This window comes from Acomys russatus, chromosome 25 (assembly GCF_903995435.1).
Source record: "Acomys russatus chromosome 25, mAcoRus1.1, whole genome shotgun sequence".
Classification (NCBI taxonomy): Eukaryota; Metazoa; Chordata; class Mammalia; order Rodentia; family Muridae; genus Acomys; species Acomys russatus.
In genome coordinates, this window is record NC_067161.1 from 33,230,839 (window position 1) to 33,247,288 (window position 16,450).

General features: G+C 42.3%; 1 protein-coding gene across 1 annotated transcript; it reads left to right on the plus strand.

Annotated features, from left to right (window-relative positions):
- The first annotated feature begins 143 nt into the window (after nt 1-143).
- On the plus strand, nt 144-15,908 carry Skp1 (S-phase kinase associated protein 1). The gene is made up of 6 exons (XM_051167446.1): nt 144-295; nt 5,693-5,789; nt 12,063-12,136; nt 13,344-13,487; nt 14,530-14,670; nt 15,650-15,908. The coding sequence occupies exons 2-6, from the start codon at nt 5,693-5,695 to the stop codon at nt 15,683-15,685; spliced, it is 492 nt and encodes a 163-aa protein (XP_051023403.1). The 5' UTR covers nt 144-295; the 3' UTR covers nt 15,686-15,908.
- Nucleotides 15,909-16,450: the final 542 nt, after the last annotated feature.

The window sequence follows — 16,450 nt, forward strand, 5'->3', positions numbered from 1 at the left end:
CTCTCCTGCCTAGTCGCCCCTCCATCCGCCGCCCTTCAGCATCTCTCCCATAGACTCCCCGCTGCGGCGCTTAGGGTTTACCTCGCCGCCCTCCGCCTGCCGTCAGGCGATCTCAGCAGCCAGCCCGACCGGCTGTGTGACGTCACGAGCTCGGGGTCCTCGACGCCCGCTTCCCGCTCGTATAAAAGCCGACGCCGCGCGGCGCCGCCGCTGTAGTGGCCTTGTCCTCGGTGTCTCTCCTGTCGTGTGAGCGCCGCCCGTCCGCCTCGGGCCCGCGGTCTTGAGACCGAGCACCGTGAGTAGCCGCCCGCGAGCGGGACCGGACCGTAGCCCCTCGAGGAAGGGCTGGGTGGGAGCCCCACGGTTGCTGTGGTCTGCACGAGGCGGTGGCGGTGGCGGCCGCGATTCGGCCTGGCGTACCCTGAGCCGCCGTGGGGGGCCCGGTGGCCGACCCCGGACGGCGGGAGGCGCGAGTCGACCGGGTCAGGCCTCCTAGGGCCGCGTATCGTCTCGGCGCTCGCCCGGAGCGTGTGAGCCGAGCCCCGTGGCCGGCCTGCTGCTCCGCGGACGGCGGCGGTCGGGCCCGAACACAGCCGCGAGGCCTAGGCTTCGGGCCGGGCCTGCCTCAGCGACAGGCCTGCTGCTCCCAGGGCGGGCGGAGGGGCCTTGAGTCGGGGTGTCCCTGCCCACCCAGGTCTGGTGGCTACTCGTTGCTACTCGATTCTGGCTCCTTCCCTTTCTCCTGTATCCGGCGTCACTAGCCCCCTATTTTGCCTATTCTACCACAGAATCTGCGGAGAACAGACTCCATATTTCTGTGCCTTGTTTTGTCATGACCTGCAGTCTCTGAACTTACTACTGTAATAGACCCCGGTTCTCTGAGGTGTGTGACTTTTAGGAGCCCTTGACGCTAAAACTTGAGATGTCTGTTTTTTGTTTTTTTTAAAATAAGGGATAGTGTTAACACCTGCCTTTTGGCTCACTTTCTAATGGAGTCCTCAGGTTTGGAGTCTTGCACTTTTCCATCACCGTGTCACAGTAGAATGTGTCTGTGGCTTAGAAAAATAGTCTCTTCCATCCACCAGTCTAATAACAAGTGTCAGAATTTCGAGTCACCTAAAACAGGTTTGCTTTTAAAGTCTGGTGTACTAGAATTCTCATTATGCCAACCTGGTATGGTTGTTTTCCAAGTCCAAGAATTTAGAGGACCGAAGAAGGGGATTTTGAAAGCATATCAAATCGAAATCTCATGCATTATTACTTAAAAAATTTACACTTAATGCCAACACAACAAAAGTTAAGTCTAGGATTACAGAGTGCATTGAATTACAGATTAACCGATCGCCTCCCTGTTATTTAATAAGATCCTGGCTCCCTTACGAGTAACCTATACCTAAATTTGACTATGACTAAGCACATCTTTCTTTTTTATGGATTATTTCAAGGGAGTATGGATTGGTCGTTTAAAGTAATTTTGTCAACGACAAAGTTAGACTTGTTCTGGAATATTTGTTAGAGTACTAGGGACTATAAAAAACATATTTTGCTGTTATAAACTGGCCTTTTTATTTTTAACTTTTACTGTTGGCTTATAGGAGGGTCTGCTGCTTTGAGCTTCTCAGTTCTGCATTGGCAAGCACTGAGTAACATGGAGAAGCAGACATGTTTGTGAGTTGAAAAGTGAAATCTGATTCTCTAACCATGAATGAGGGAGAGCCGCATATTTCAATGGATGATTGTAAAACAGCCTTATCTCTCCCCGACCCCTTTCTCACATCTTGTTTACTTGAGGAATGGGGTCGAGTGTCTCAGGAAGGCTGAATGAACATTTTAAGGGATGTGCTGGGTCTTAAGTGTTTGACCCTAAAATGGATGCAATAGCTATTTTAAATGCCAAACCCTATACTGTTGTGTAAATTCACATTATTGGTAATCCCAGATCCAGAAAGCTTCAGAAGTACCTTAAGTTAGTAGATAGTAACATTGAAAGAATATGTCCACCTCAGAAGCACAGACTTTAAGAGTTACATGTGAACGCCAGCTGTGGCAGTACATGCTTTTAATCCCAGCACTTGGGAGGCACAGGCAGGAGGATCACTGTGAATTCGAGGCCAGCCTGGTCTACAAAGTAAGTCCAGGATAGCTAAGGCTATACAGAGAAACTCTGTCTTGGAAACCCTCCCCCCCAAAAAAAGTTGCATGTGAGTTGGGTTGTTGTGGGGCCTTTAGTCCCAGCCCTGGAGGCAGAGGCAAGCTGATGTCTGAGTTCAAGACTAGCCCCCACTGTAGAGCAAGTTCCAGGACAGCCAAGGCAATACAGAGGAACACTGTCTCAAAAAAGATACTACAGATGCTGGAGAGATGGCTCAGCAGTTAAGAGCACTGGCTGCTCTTCTAGAGGTCCCGAGTTCTATTCCGGACACCTACATGGCAGCTAACAACTGTAACTCCAGTTCCAGAGGATCCAACACCCTCTCACAGATAGACATATAGGCAAAACACCAATGCCCCTCCAAAACAACGACAAAACCAAACTACCAAAAAAAAGTTGCATGTGGATTTTAAAAAGCTGTTGAACTAATCCTCTTTTGGAGGAATGAGGGAGAAATATGAAGATGAGAAAATGCTGTATTAGATTTGTTTTTGTGTGGTGTTTCCTCAAACTCAAATTGTAATAGGAATTAGTTGCTTATTTTTAAAAAAAAACATTTTATATAGGGACTGGGGAGATGGCTCAGTAGTTAAGAGCACTGTCTACTCTTCCAGAAATCCACCAACCATATGGTGGCTCACAATATCTATAAATGTGATCTAATGCCCTTTTCTGGCATTGTGGGTGTACATGCAGATAGAACATTCGTATACATAAAAATAAATAAAAAAATAAAAAAATTTCCCTAAAGGCTCATATTTTATCTGAGTTCATAGGGTTTTTGGTTGTTGAGTTCAGTTCTTTTTTTTTTTTTTTTTTTTGGTTTTTCGAGACAGAGTTTCTCTGTGTAGCCTTGGCCATCCTGGACTCACTTTGTAGACCAGGCTGGCCTCGAACGAACTCAGAGCGATCCGCCTGCCTCTGCCTCCCAAGTGCTGGGATTAAAGGCGTGCGCCACCACGCCCGGCTGAGTTCAGTTCTTGAGACAGGGTCTTAGGAAACCTAGGCTAGCCTTAAACTTCCTTCCTATGTGTCAGTAAGATGGCTTTGAACTTCGGATCCTTCTGCTTCTTGTCAAATGCTGGGATTATGACATGTCCTGGCTCACCTTTTGGGCAGGGGGAGAGTATAGTGCTGCAGATTGAAGTAGGACCTTACACAGGTTAGGGAATTCTTATACTGATGAGCTATAATCCCAGGGTCTTTTGTGTTTCATTTTGAAGCAAGTTTTTTCTGAGCTCCTCCAAGGCTGGCTTAAACTCCTTATGTAATCTATGCAGTCCTTGAATTTATGACCCTCAGCCCTCCAAAAGGGGGATTTGTTATAGGACTGGTTTCTCTGTAGGGAGCTCACTCTGTAGACCAGGCTGGCCTTGAATTCATAGAGATCCTCCTGCCTCTGCCTCTGCCTCCCAAGTGCTGCGCTTAAAGGCGTGGGTCACCACCTCTTCTTTAAATACGTTTTTGAAGTAGGTTTTTTTGTAGGGACTTAGAGGATCTCAAACTTGGACAATTGACAAGTAGGTGATGAAAAATTCAAAAGGACTCTTCTAAATTTAAGCTCCTTACGGGTTTTAGGAGATCATCTTGACATCTGTTTATATGTCTTTTATTTTCTTGTGTGTCGTATTTGTTTAGCTAAATAAGCATATCCTAGTCTACTCTTTGTAGTAGTTTACTTTTTTTAAAAAAAGATTTATTTATTTATTATGTATACAGTGTTCTGCCTGTATGTGTGCCTGTAGGCCAGAAGAGGACACCAGACCTCATTATAGATGGTTGTAAGCCACCAGGTGGTTGCTGGGAATTGAACTCAAGACCTCTGGAAGAGCAGCCAGTGCTCTAAACCTCTGAGCCATCTCTCCAGCCCTAGTTTACTTGTTTTTCACTACTAGATTTCATTGTAGGAAATTTAGTTTTATTTGATATTTTTCTTTTGGGCTGATTTCAGGTAGGTAGTTAATTGTGGCAGTTAATATTTTAGATTGGGTAGTTATTACTCCATGTGAGCATAAAGGAGTATGAAAAGCATATATCAAAAATTTTTGGTTTTTCCAGACAGGGTTTCTTTGTGTAGCCTTGGCTGTCCTGGACTCACTTTGTAGACCAGGCTGGCCTGGAACTCACAGCGATCCGCCTGCCTCTGCCTCCCGAGTGCTGGGATTAAAGGTGTGTGCCACCACGTCTGGAGTATATTGAAATTTTTGAAGGGCTAGCAAATAGCTCAGCTGCCAAGCCTGATGACCTAAATTTTATCCCTGGAACTCACACAGTGGAAAAAGAGCTGCCTCCTCCAACTTGTTCTCTGCCTTTCAAATATGTGCTAAGGTATTTGCACACCCACACACATTCTAAAAGTAAATGTCAAAGATATAGGTGGTGGTGGTGGCTCATGCCTTTTGTTGTTAAGATATTTATTTATTATGTATTCAGTGCTCTGCCTCCATGTACACAGCAGACCAGAAGAGGGCATCAGATCACATTATAGATGGTTGTGAGCCACCATGTGGTTGCTGGGAATTGAACTCAGGACCTCTGGAAGAGCAGTCAGAGCTCTTAACCACTGAGCCATCTCTCCAGCCCCCATGAGTTCCAGGACAGCCAAGGCTACACAGAGAAACCCAGTCTTGAAAAACAAAAATAAATAAGCATATATAACTTTAAAGCAAAAATACTTTATTTTATGTATACGAGTACTCTATTTGCATGTACACCTGCATGGCAGAAGAAGGCATTAGATCACATTACATATAGATGGTTGTGCGCCACCATGTGGTTTCTGGGAATTGAACTCAGGACCTCTGGAAGAGCAGACCGTGCTCTTAACCACTGAGCCATCTCTCTCACCCAATACAGATAGCTCTTAATACCAGCTGTATTTTCCCCCAAGACAGGGTTTCTCTGTGCAGCCTCGGCTGACTTGGACTTGCTTTGTAGACCAGGCTGGCCTGGACAAGAGATCCACCTGCCTCTGCCTCCCAAGTGCTGGGATTAAAGGCATGCGCTGCCACTCCTGGCTTAATACCGGTGTAAATTCAGTACTGCCTTTAAGCGGACCTTTCAGGCTGATCCATCCCATCCCATCCCCCCCCCCCCCCCCCCCACGTAGACTTGGCTGTCCTATACTCTATAGACCAGGCTGGCCTCAAACTCAGAGATCGACCTGCCTCTGCCTACCGAATGCTGGGATTAAAGGCATCAGGCTGATGCTTAAAGGAGCTGTACTTGTGAAATTTTTTCTTTTTAGGTTTTTGAGACAGACAGGATTTCTCTGTGTTATTTTGGCTGTCTTGGACTAGCTTTGTAGATCAAGTTGGCCTCGAACTCAGTGATCCACCTGCCTCTGCCTTCCAAGTGCTGGGATTAGAGGTGTGCTCCACCACACTGGCTCTGAAATTTTTTCTTCTAACAAAAATAATTACAGGCTTGCTGTGAAGATCTTAGAACTGTACAGTAACTGTAAGTTACAACTTCCTGACAGACTATTTGATGAAATGTTTTGTGGAATGAATTAATAGCTCTTTAATTTCTATTTTTTAGATGCCTTCGATAAAGTTACAGAGCTCTGATGGAGAGATATTTGAAGTTGACGTAGAAATTGCCAAACAATCTGTTACCATCAAGACCATGCTGGAAGGTAAGTTATGAAGCCTTGGTGTGAAGAAAGAGGGAGTATAAGGTAGGATAAGGGCCTGTAACTTACAAGTATTAGGTGTATTTGAGGCAGTCTAAGCTTGAGAGTGAAGTAATTTCCTTTGTTGTATGAATAAAACCACGAACTATCAAAGTGTTGGACTTTTTGTTTTTTAAGATTTGCTAAGTGTAATGGCTCATACCTTTAATTCCAGCACTTAGCAGAGAGATAGGGATCTCTGAGTTCTAGGCCAGGCAAGACTACATAATGAGACTCTGTCTCACAAACAAAACAAAATTATGGGCCTGGAAGAGGTTGTGAATTCAGTTCCCAGCCCACGTGGTGGCTCCCAACCATCTGTTTTTTGTTTTGTTTGTTTTTGTCTTTCGAGACAGGGTTTCTCTGTCTCTGTGTACTCCTGGCTGTCCTGGACTCACTTTGTAGGCCAAAGCTGACCTCGCATTCACAGCAATCCACCTGCCTCTGCCTCTGCCTCTGCCTCTGCCTCCCGAGTACTGGGATTAAAGACTGGCCTGTCTTTCTTTCTTTCTTTCTTTCTTTCTTTCTTTCTTTCTTTCTTTCTTTCTTTCTTTCTTTTTGTTTTCGTTTTTTAGTTTTGAGACAGGGCTTCTCTGTGCAGTTGTGCCTGTCCTGGAACTACCTCTGTAGACTAGGTTGCCTGGAACTCAGAAACTCAGAACTTGCCTCTGACTTCTGGGAGCTGGGACTAAAGGCACATACCACCATGCCTGGCTATAATAGTCCATTTTGTTTCAAATAAATTGGATTTACAAAGCATTTAGGGCTTGTCTTACTGTATGGCAGCCAAATAGAACTGCTTGCTCTTTTATTGGAGGAAGTAAGCTCCATGGGTTGGATACTGTTGAAGACTTTTTTAAAACTCCACATCTGAATTTAAAAAATTAGTTTCTGTGTATAGCTATTTTGCCTGCATATGTGTTGTGTACCACACCATGTTTATGCAGAGGTACGAAGAGGCATGAGATTCTCTGGAACTGGACCTGCTGGATGTGGGACCCTGGGAACCAAACCCAGGTCCCTTGCAAAGTAACAAGTGCTTAGCTGGGTACATGCCTGCAATCCCAGCACTCGGGAAGCAGAGACAGGTAGATCTCTATGAATTTGAGGCCAGCCTGGTCTACAAATGGAGTCCAGGACAGGACAGCCCAAATGGAGTCCAGGACAGGACAGCCAAGGTTACACAGAGAAACCCTGTCTTGAGCCTCCCCTCGCCCCCCCCAAAAAAACAGTAACAAGTTCTCATAACCACTGAGCTGTCCCTGTATATAGTTATTGTTAGGTGTTTCTATATGTTGTGTATATATGTGCATACTGCAGGACAACTTTTGGGAGTTGGTTCTCTCCCTCTATTGTGAGTTCTGAGGATCATTGAACCTGGTGGTCAGGCTTGCAATGGCATGTGCTTTTTAACCAAGATGCATTTTTATTTGTTTGTTTATTATGTATAGTGTTCTGCCTGCATGTACACACCTGTAGGCCAGAAGAGGGCATCAGGTCACATTACAGATGATTGTGAGCCACCATGTGGTTGCTGGGAATCAAACTCAGGACCTCTGGAAGAACAGGTGGTGCTCTTAACCACTGAGCCATCTCTCTAGCTCCAAGATCTATTTTAAAAACAAGTTTTTCTGTCTACTTGACATTTTGATGAAACTGCTGCAACACATGTGTGCACTTGAATAAAGGTGGGATAAGACAATGGTTCCTGAAACTTTGAAAGCTTACTAATTAATATTAATAGTGTGTATAGGAAACCTACACATCAGTGTTTCAAATTGATGGGAGAAATAATTTAGTAAGAATGTTATCTGGCCAGTGTGGTGGTGTATGCCATTAATCCCAGTGCTCAGGAGGCAGAGACAAGCAGATCTTTATGAGTTCAAGTTCCAGGACAGCCAGGACTATAAGAGAAACCTTGTCTAAAAAAAGAGAGAGAGTTCTCTATTACTTAGTCACGGGGTTTTCCATAGGAATGGTCTATGGTTTATAAATACTTGAAGGAAGCAAAGAGTAATAATCCAGGTATAGTGGCTCATCTATAATGTTAGCACTTTGGAGGTTGAGGCAGGACCCTGGAACAGGTTTGGTGAAAAGAAGGTGAGACATGATCTCTGTTCTTAAAGAATTTACATAGTAGGAAGAGTGCCAGATAACAAACAAAACTGTCACTCAGTATAGTTTGTAAAGTTGTATCACAAATGATGCTGCAGGAGCATCTTAACTGGTGTCATTCCATGTTTTAAAACGACTACAGTGTGCGGTACTAGTGAGATAGTTAGATTTGATTTGATTGGATTTGATTTTTTTGGGGGGGGTTTTCGAGACAGGGTTTCTCTGTGTAGACTTGGCCATCCTGGACTCACTTTGTAGACCAGGCTGGCCTCGAACTCAAAGCGATCCACCTGCCTCTGCCTCCCAAGTGCTGGGATTAAAGGCGTGTGCCACCACGCCCGGCTCGATAGTTAGATTTTAAGTCCCATGATTTTGGGAAATAATGCTGGGGTAAATAGGATTGTACTAGGGAGGCAGAGGCAGGCCGATCTCTGAGTTTAGGGTCAGCCTGGTCTATAAAGTGAGGTCCAGGATAGCCAAGGCTAAAACAGAAACACCCCCCCACACACACACACACCACAAAAAAAAAGAAAGAAAGAAAGAAAGAAAGGAGACAGGATGATTAAGGAAAGTTAAGATAGTTATGGTGGTGCATGCCAGTAATTATGGCACATAGGAAGATCAAAGCCAGCTTCTGGTACATAGAAAGTTTGAGGTCTTCCTGAGCTATATATGACCTGTCCTGTCAAAAAAGGGGTCTTGATGGGGCTAGAGAGATGGTTCAGTGGTTAAGAACACTGGCTGCTCTCCAGAGGACCCGTGTTCAATTTCCAGCACCCACATGGCAGCTCATACCCACACAACAACTCACAATTTCTCTATAAACTAATCCCAGGTCATCCAGCACCCACTTTTGCCTCCATAGGCACCGGTTATGCAGGTAGTGCACAGACATACAGACAAACGCCCATCCACATAAACACATGCAATTTAAAAAGTGTGTGTATGTATGTATGTATGTGTGCTATCTACTTACTACTGAAATCAAAGCCGATCTGCACAAGTTTCTAGGCAACTAATGCTATACACACACACATACATACATACACACACACACACATATATATATATATATATATATATATATATATATATATATTTTTTTTTTTTTTTTTTTTTTTTTTTAATAAAAGGTTTTTTGAGACAGGGTTTCTCTGTAGCCTTGGCTGTCCTAGACTGGCTTTGTAGATCAGGCTGACCTGGAACTCATAGTGATCCACCTGCCTCTGCCTCCTGAGTGCTGGGATTAAAGGCGTGTGCCGCCACACCCAGCCATGAGCCTTTTTAAAAGCTGGAAACATTCTCTTTGGTATTTGGTGCATATCATGTGGCACTTGAAGTTCTACATTATGGTAACAAACATTGTAGATCCCCTCTAGTAAGTCTGTAAACCCCTTGGTATGTCCTGTAGTCAAGTACCTGTTGAGTGGAGGAATATGGAATGGTCACAATAAAGAGAAAGTGGTCCAAGTAGCTCTGTAAAGGTAGGTGAGTAACAGCAAACTTGCTCCATGAATACTTGTTTGCCAATTGAAGTACTTACTTCATCTTAGTGGTTGCCTGATGTACTGATCTATCCTGTGCTGCTTCAAAGAAGCATTTGGTAATTTTAAGAGCATTAGTTGCCTAGAAACTTGTGCAGATCGGCTTTGATTTCAGTAGTAAGTAGATAGCAATGTTAAAGGATTCTTCCCTCTGTATTCTTTGTGGTCTCAAAAGCTGAATGGTTTCATCTGAATTACCTGTAGCTTATATGATTCTAGCCTCTTTTTTTTTTTTTTTTTTCTTAAAGATTTGTTTTTATTTATTATGTATACAGTGCATATTAGGTCACATTACAGATGGTTGTGAACCACCATGTGGTTGCTGGGAATTGAACTCAGAACCTCTGGAAGAGCAGTCAGTGTTCTTAACCGCTGAGCCATCTCTCCAGCCGATTCTAGCCTCTTGAGAGTTCGAGTTCTTTGAATTTGATGTCTTACTGCTTTGTTTTGTATCTGCAGTGCCTCTAATTAGTTTCATGTGACTTTAAAAAATAAAATGAAACTTTAAATTTTTATTTTATTTTATTTTTATGTACATTGGTATGTAGCTGTCAGATCCCTTCCAACTGGAGATGCAGACAGTCGTGAGCTGTCATGTCATTGGTGGGGATTGAACCCAGGTCCTTTGGAAGAATAGACAGTGCTCTTAACCACTGAGTCATCTCTCCAGATCCCTAAAATGAAGCTTTTTAAACCCGGGATAATCAGAAGTGAAACTCTGTGCATGTGGATTGGTTTGTTTTGTTCAAGTCAGGAAGTGGTATCAGATACATGTGTCTGTCAAAATTCCCTGAAACAAAATAGCTTAAATGAATATATTTTGCTTTCATATAGTCTTTTTTGGTTTTTTGAGACAGGGTTCTCTGTGTGGCCTTGGCTGTCCTGGACTAGCTTTATAGACCAGGCTGGACTCAAACTCACAGTGATCCGCCTGCCTCTGACTCCCAAGTGCTGGGATTACAGGTGTGTGCCACTGTGCCCAGCTTCATATATGGTCTTAAAGAAAAAAGAGCATCTCAGCCAGGCATGGTGGCACATGCCTTTTAGTGCCAGTACTTGGGAGGCAGAGACAGGCAGATCTTTGCGTTTGAGGCCAGCCTGGTCTACAAGGCAAGTCCAGGACAGCCAGGGCTCTGCTACACAGAGAAAACCTGTCTCAAAAAACCAAAAAATAAACAAAACCCCAAAGTATATCTAAATACAAAAGAAGTAATTCTTGTAGCCATCAGGACCTTAAAATTACTTAAGCCTTCTTCCAAATAGCTTTATATTTAAACAAAGGTCATATTTTGTTGCCTTGCAATATCAATATCTCAGTCATCCAAAGAGAAATTCTACAGTATAGATTCTCTTAACAGTATCTGGGGGTGTGCGTGATTTTTTTTTTTTTTTTTTTAATACATATGAACTTAAGGCTTTGCTTTTTGTTTTGTTTAAGCAGGGAACGAGTCTAGGACAAGTACTGGAATTATTAGGAGAGAGGAGATGCTTTCTTTTTACCACTGCTGAAACTTCTTGTAAAGGACCTTAGTGAGTGCCTTGTGTTCAAGGTCTATTTTGTTCTCATCTAGACCTGGGAGTATCTAATGGTTGACCTTAGACTTCTCATTTGATTTTCATATTTTTTATGTACAGCTGTTTTGCCTGCATGTGTTTATGTGTACTCTGTGCATGCAGTCCCTATATAGACTAGGAGAAAACATTAGATTCTCCTTCAAGTAGAGTTAGAGACTGTTGTGTAAATTGATGGAGAAGGGAAACCCTGTAAAGTGATTGATTGTAGTTGTGTGGTGGCTGAGAACTATAACAAAGAAACTCAGACCAAGGATAGCCCTAAAGAGTACTTCAAGATGGTCATGGTGGTGCATGTCTGTAATCCCAGCACTCCGGAGACAGAGGCAAGTGGTTCACTCACTGTGTGAGTCCGAGGCCAGCCTGGTCTACAAAGTGAGTGTAGGACAGCCAAGATAACACAGAGAAAAGCTCTGTCTTGAAAAACTTAAAAAAAGGTACTTGAAATATAAGAAATGAACAAATAAAAATTTGGCTAATTTTTAAAAAGAATAGGGTTTAGCTTTTCCAGATTGTTGTTCAGTTATCCATGCTTCATTAAATCACTGACAGGTATGTGCCCCCATGCCCAACCATATTAGCTAGTTTTATATCAGCTTGACACAGCTAGAGTCATTTGTAGAAAAAGGAACCTCAATTTGGAAAATGCCCTCACAAGATTGGCCTGTGTGGCATTTTCTTGATTAGTGATTGTAGGAAGGCCCAGCCCACTGTAGGTGGTCTCATCTCCAGGTCCTGGATTGTATAAGAAAGCTGGCTGAGTAAGGCAGAGGAGCAAGGCAGTAAGCAGTGTCTTCCATTTTAGTTCCTGCCTCCAGGTTCCTGCCCTGCTTCAGCTCCTGTCTTGACAGGCTGTTACCTGGAAGTATAGGATGAAATAAATTGTTTATAATTTCCTTTTGGTTTTTTTTTTTTTTTTAAACAGCAATAGAAACCCTTACTAGGACAGAATGTTGTTATTTGTTACAAAGTTGAAAAATAATGGCTTTTCTCCTGGTTTTCTTAGATTTGGGAATGGATGATGAGGGAGATGATGATCCTGTTCCTTTACCAAATGTTAATGCAGCAATTCTAAAAAAAGTAAGTGATTATTTTGTTTTTCTTATTTTGGTATTGAGGATTGAAATTAGGGTCTCAACCATGCTTAGTAAATGTTTTATTACTGAGCTAAGCCTTAGCCCAGGTAAGGTCTTTTTTGGGGATAGATTTAGTTTTATATCTTTGGTTTGTTTTTTATTTTTTTATTTCTTGTTTTCGAGACAGGGTTTCTCAGTAAAGCCCTGGCTGTCCTGGAACTTGCTTTGTAGACACAAACTGGCCTCAAATTCAGAGATTTTACGTGTCTCTGCTTCCTGAGTACCTATATTAAAGGTGTAAAGTGCCACCTCTTGGCTTGATTGTCTTGTTTTTTAAAGATTTATCTGTTTATTTATTTAGTATATAGTGCTCTGCTTGCATGCATGCTAGAAGAGGGTTGTTTTTTTTTTGTTTTTTTTTTTTTTTAAGATGGGGGTCTTAGATTGGGTGGTGGTGGTGCACACCTTTAATCCCAGCACTCGGGCGGCAGAGGCAGGTGGATCGCTGTGAGTTCAAGGCCAGCCTGGTCTACAAAGTAAGTGCAGGACAGCTGAGGTTGCACAGAGAAACCCTGTCCAAAAAAAAAACCAAAAATCAAACAAACAAAAAAGAAGATGGGGGAATCTTGCTTGATTGGCTCAGGCTGGCCTTGAACTTAGAAGCAGTTCTACTGCTGCCTTATGGGTGCTACAATTGCAGGCTCATGCCACCACACCCATCTAGTTTCATAATGAACGACGCTTTTAGTCCTTCCATTGTTTGTGTAAGTCAGAAATTTGGTTTGTGTGTGGTATATGCACACGTGTGTTTTGGATGTACACTTGAAGCCAGAGGAAGACATTAGGTTTCCTGAACTATTGCTTTCTCTATTTCCTGAATTTAGAGCTAGACTGGCAACCAGCAAGTTCCTCCAACACCACCAGTATTAGGAGTTGCAAAGTGCATGCTGCCTCAACCTTTTTATGTAGATACTGAGGATTCAAAATGGGATCCTTATGCTTGTTGAACAGGCATCTTACTGGCCCTGAATTTTGTGTTTCTCTGTGTGTTGGTGTGTGCATGTGCTAATAATGAAATTTTTTTTCCTTAAAAATTGGGTCAACTTTTTGCTAACCACCTTTAGCTAGTTCTTAACCCCAGTGTAGGATTGAGGCTCCCAGCATTGAACTAAAAGTCTTATAACAGAATGCATAAGAATTTGTTCTTGTAGGTCATTCAGTGGTGCACCCACCACAAGGATGACCCTCCTCCTCCTGAGGATGATGAGAACAAAGAAAAGAGGACCGATGATATTCCTGTTTGGGACCAAGAATTCCTGAAAGTTGACCAAGGAACACTTTTTGAACTTATTCTGGTATGTTAATGTGTAAGGGAGTTCTGTTGCAGAGCCTGCACCACTTAAAGGGTTGAATTTGGTAGATGCATTGATCTTCAACTGTGGATATTATCTAGACTCATTAGTAGTTGCATTAAATGTAAATGGTCTCAGCACTTTTGAGAGGGAGAAATATCAGGTCAGACAAAGCAAAACTTTTTGCTGCTTGTGTGAAACAAACTGGCCCATTTAGAATCAAAGATGGAAAAGAAGTATGCTAACACAAATCAAAGCTAGAATGGTGGTTATATTTTAGAGTTAAAGGGGACTATTTCGTAATGATATTACCCAGAAACAGAACTTCAAAAAGTAAGTAATATAGTGAAACACAAAGGTTAATACACAATTGTGCAGTCAATATTGTTTCTCAGTAATTACAACAAGTGTTCAGGAACACTATTGAATAGCTTGTCTTGAACAGCTTGTTTACATGTAGGACATTACCTCTAATTATAGCCATATAAATTTTTGTCAAGATAGAACAAGTTCTGGGCCATAAAAGCCTCCGATTTAAATGTATTCAAGTTACACAAGGTGTTCTCTGAGCTCAGTGGTAGAGGCATAAAAGAATGTCTGAGGCTGTGTGGTAGTATATAACCTTTCACCCCAGAATATAGGGGCAGAGGCAGGATGAACTCGGAGTTTGATTGAGGACAACCTAACCTGATCTACATAGCAAGTTTTAGGACATTTAAGACTACACAGACCTTGTCTCAAAATCTGGAAAAAATAGCAAATATTTGAAAATCCAGTAATTTTCTAGTGATTTATAAGCCAAAGAAAAAATTTAAATTAGTATTTTTAACTGAGTTGAGATAAAACACTTAAAATCTGGGATAAAGGTAAAGCAGAATATAAGAGGAAATTAGTGAAAATTGAAGATACATCGAAAGTAATCAGTGGTAAAGGACAGAGAATTTCATAAAGTTCATTCAAAGGTGTATCATTTTATGCTCAATTTGATGTAAATTGTTAATCAAATATTCAGTACGCATGACTAAAAATCAGTTATCATTTACAGGCTGCAAACTACTTAGACATCAAAGGTTTGCTTGATGTTACATGCAAGACTGTGGCCAATATGATTAAGGGGAAAACTCCTGAGGAGATTCGTAAAACTTTCAATATCAAAAATGACTTTACTGAAGAGGAGGAGGCCCAGGTAGGTAGCACACAGCCTATCTTGTATTAATTTTTTTTTTTTTTTTTAATTAATTTGATGTGCACTGGTATGAGAGTGTCAGATCCCTTGGAACTGGAGTTAAACAGTTATGAGGTATCATGTGGGTGCTGGGAATTGAACCCAGGTCCTTTGGAAGAGCAGACAGTGCTCTTAACCACTGAGCCATCTCTTCAGCCCCTTATTTCTTTTTAAAAAGAAACTGGAACCTACTTATACCACGACAAGAAAAAAGGCCCTTCATGAAGTCTTGGGCTAGTGCTACAGCTTATCAGTGTACTTATTTAGTCGGCCCCTCCTTTTTTTTTTTTTTTTTTAATTAATTAGTTAATTAATTTATATTTTGGTTTTTCGAGACAGGGTCTCTCTGTGTAGCCTTGGCCATCCTGGACTCACTTTGTAGACCAGGCTGGCCTCGAACTCACAGCGATCCGCCTGTCTCTGCCTCCTGAGTGCTGGGATTAAAGGCGTGTGCCACCACCGCCCAACTACCTGGGACATTTGTATAGGCCATAAATAGTTGGCTTTAGAAATCAGGGCCTGAGCCAGGCGTGGTGGCGCACATCTTTAATCGCAGCACTTGGGAGGTAGAGGCAAGCGGATCACTGTGAGTTTGAGGCCAGCCTGGTCTACAAAGTGACTCCAGGATAGCCAAGACTACATAGAGAAACCCTGTCTTGAAAAACAAAACAAAAACAAGAGATCAAGGCCTGATAATACAAGAGTGGCTAAGTTGGATTTGCTTGCCAGCTTTGAAGAGGGGGACTAGAGCTCTCAGTTGCATCTGCTGTTCAGTGGTTTACAAAAGGGAGTTACCAAGTCTACTCTTATTTAGCATAGTGTTTTCTTAGCTTTCCATTCTGACCTCACATCACACAGTCTACTGATGGTAATAGTATATGTAGTGCTTAGCCATCTCAGAAAAGACCACTCAAGTTACTTCCTTGTCTGTCTCTTCTAGGTACGCAAAGAAAACCAGTGGTGTGAAGAGAAGTGAAGTGCTGGGCCTGACACTGTAACACTAGAAGGGTTGTTCCAAATGCTAGTTGCACTGCTCTGTTTATAATTGTTAATATTAGAAAACAGTAGACAAACGCAGCCTGTCCTCACTGCATGTGTAGTTCCAGTACAGATCAGACCTGTGGCTGAGTTTCTTCTATGAGCAGAAGTTACTTTCTTTTTTCCCCACTCATTACTCTGAATAAAACTGAACTATGGGTTCTCTGGAAATCCCTCATTCTGTAAAGTGACTTATGCCTAGTTCATTGTCCAATTAACTTCAGTAAGCCTCTCACAGTTGGCCTTGTAAATAAGGCAACTTCTGAGAAGTATTCTGAAATAGAATTAAGAAAACGTCTTTGTTCATGAGTTGGAAACTTGAAGTTAATGTAGGGAGTGAGGTTGTTAGGATGTCTTCCTGCCTCTTTGCTTCTGGGACGCTCATGTGCAGCTGGTCCCTATTAATTGGATCTGAGATCTTGTTTTTGTTTTTTTAATATTCAGTCTCAGCTTTGAATATGTTGCCTAGAGACTTAGTTTACTACCCAGTTTGTGGAGTTTTTTTTGGGGGGGGGGTGATCTGTAACTAGACAATTTGTTAGCTTTTCACTTAAAAAACACTTTCTGTGGTATGTCATCTTTTTACTATCAAATGTTCCCACATGGGGAAACACACTACTTGCATGTAAAAAGTAATTTAACCTTTAACAAAGTGTATGGCAAAAACTCAGAAAACAGCCATCCTAAGTCAAGATGCTTTTCA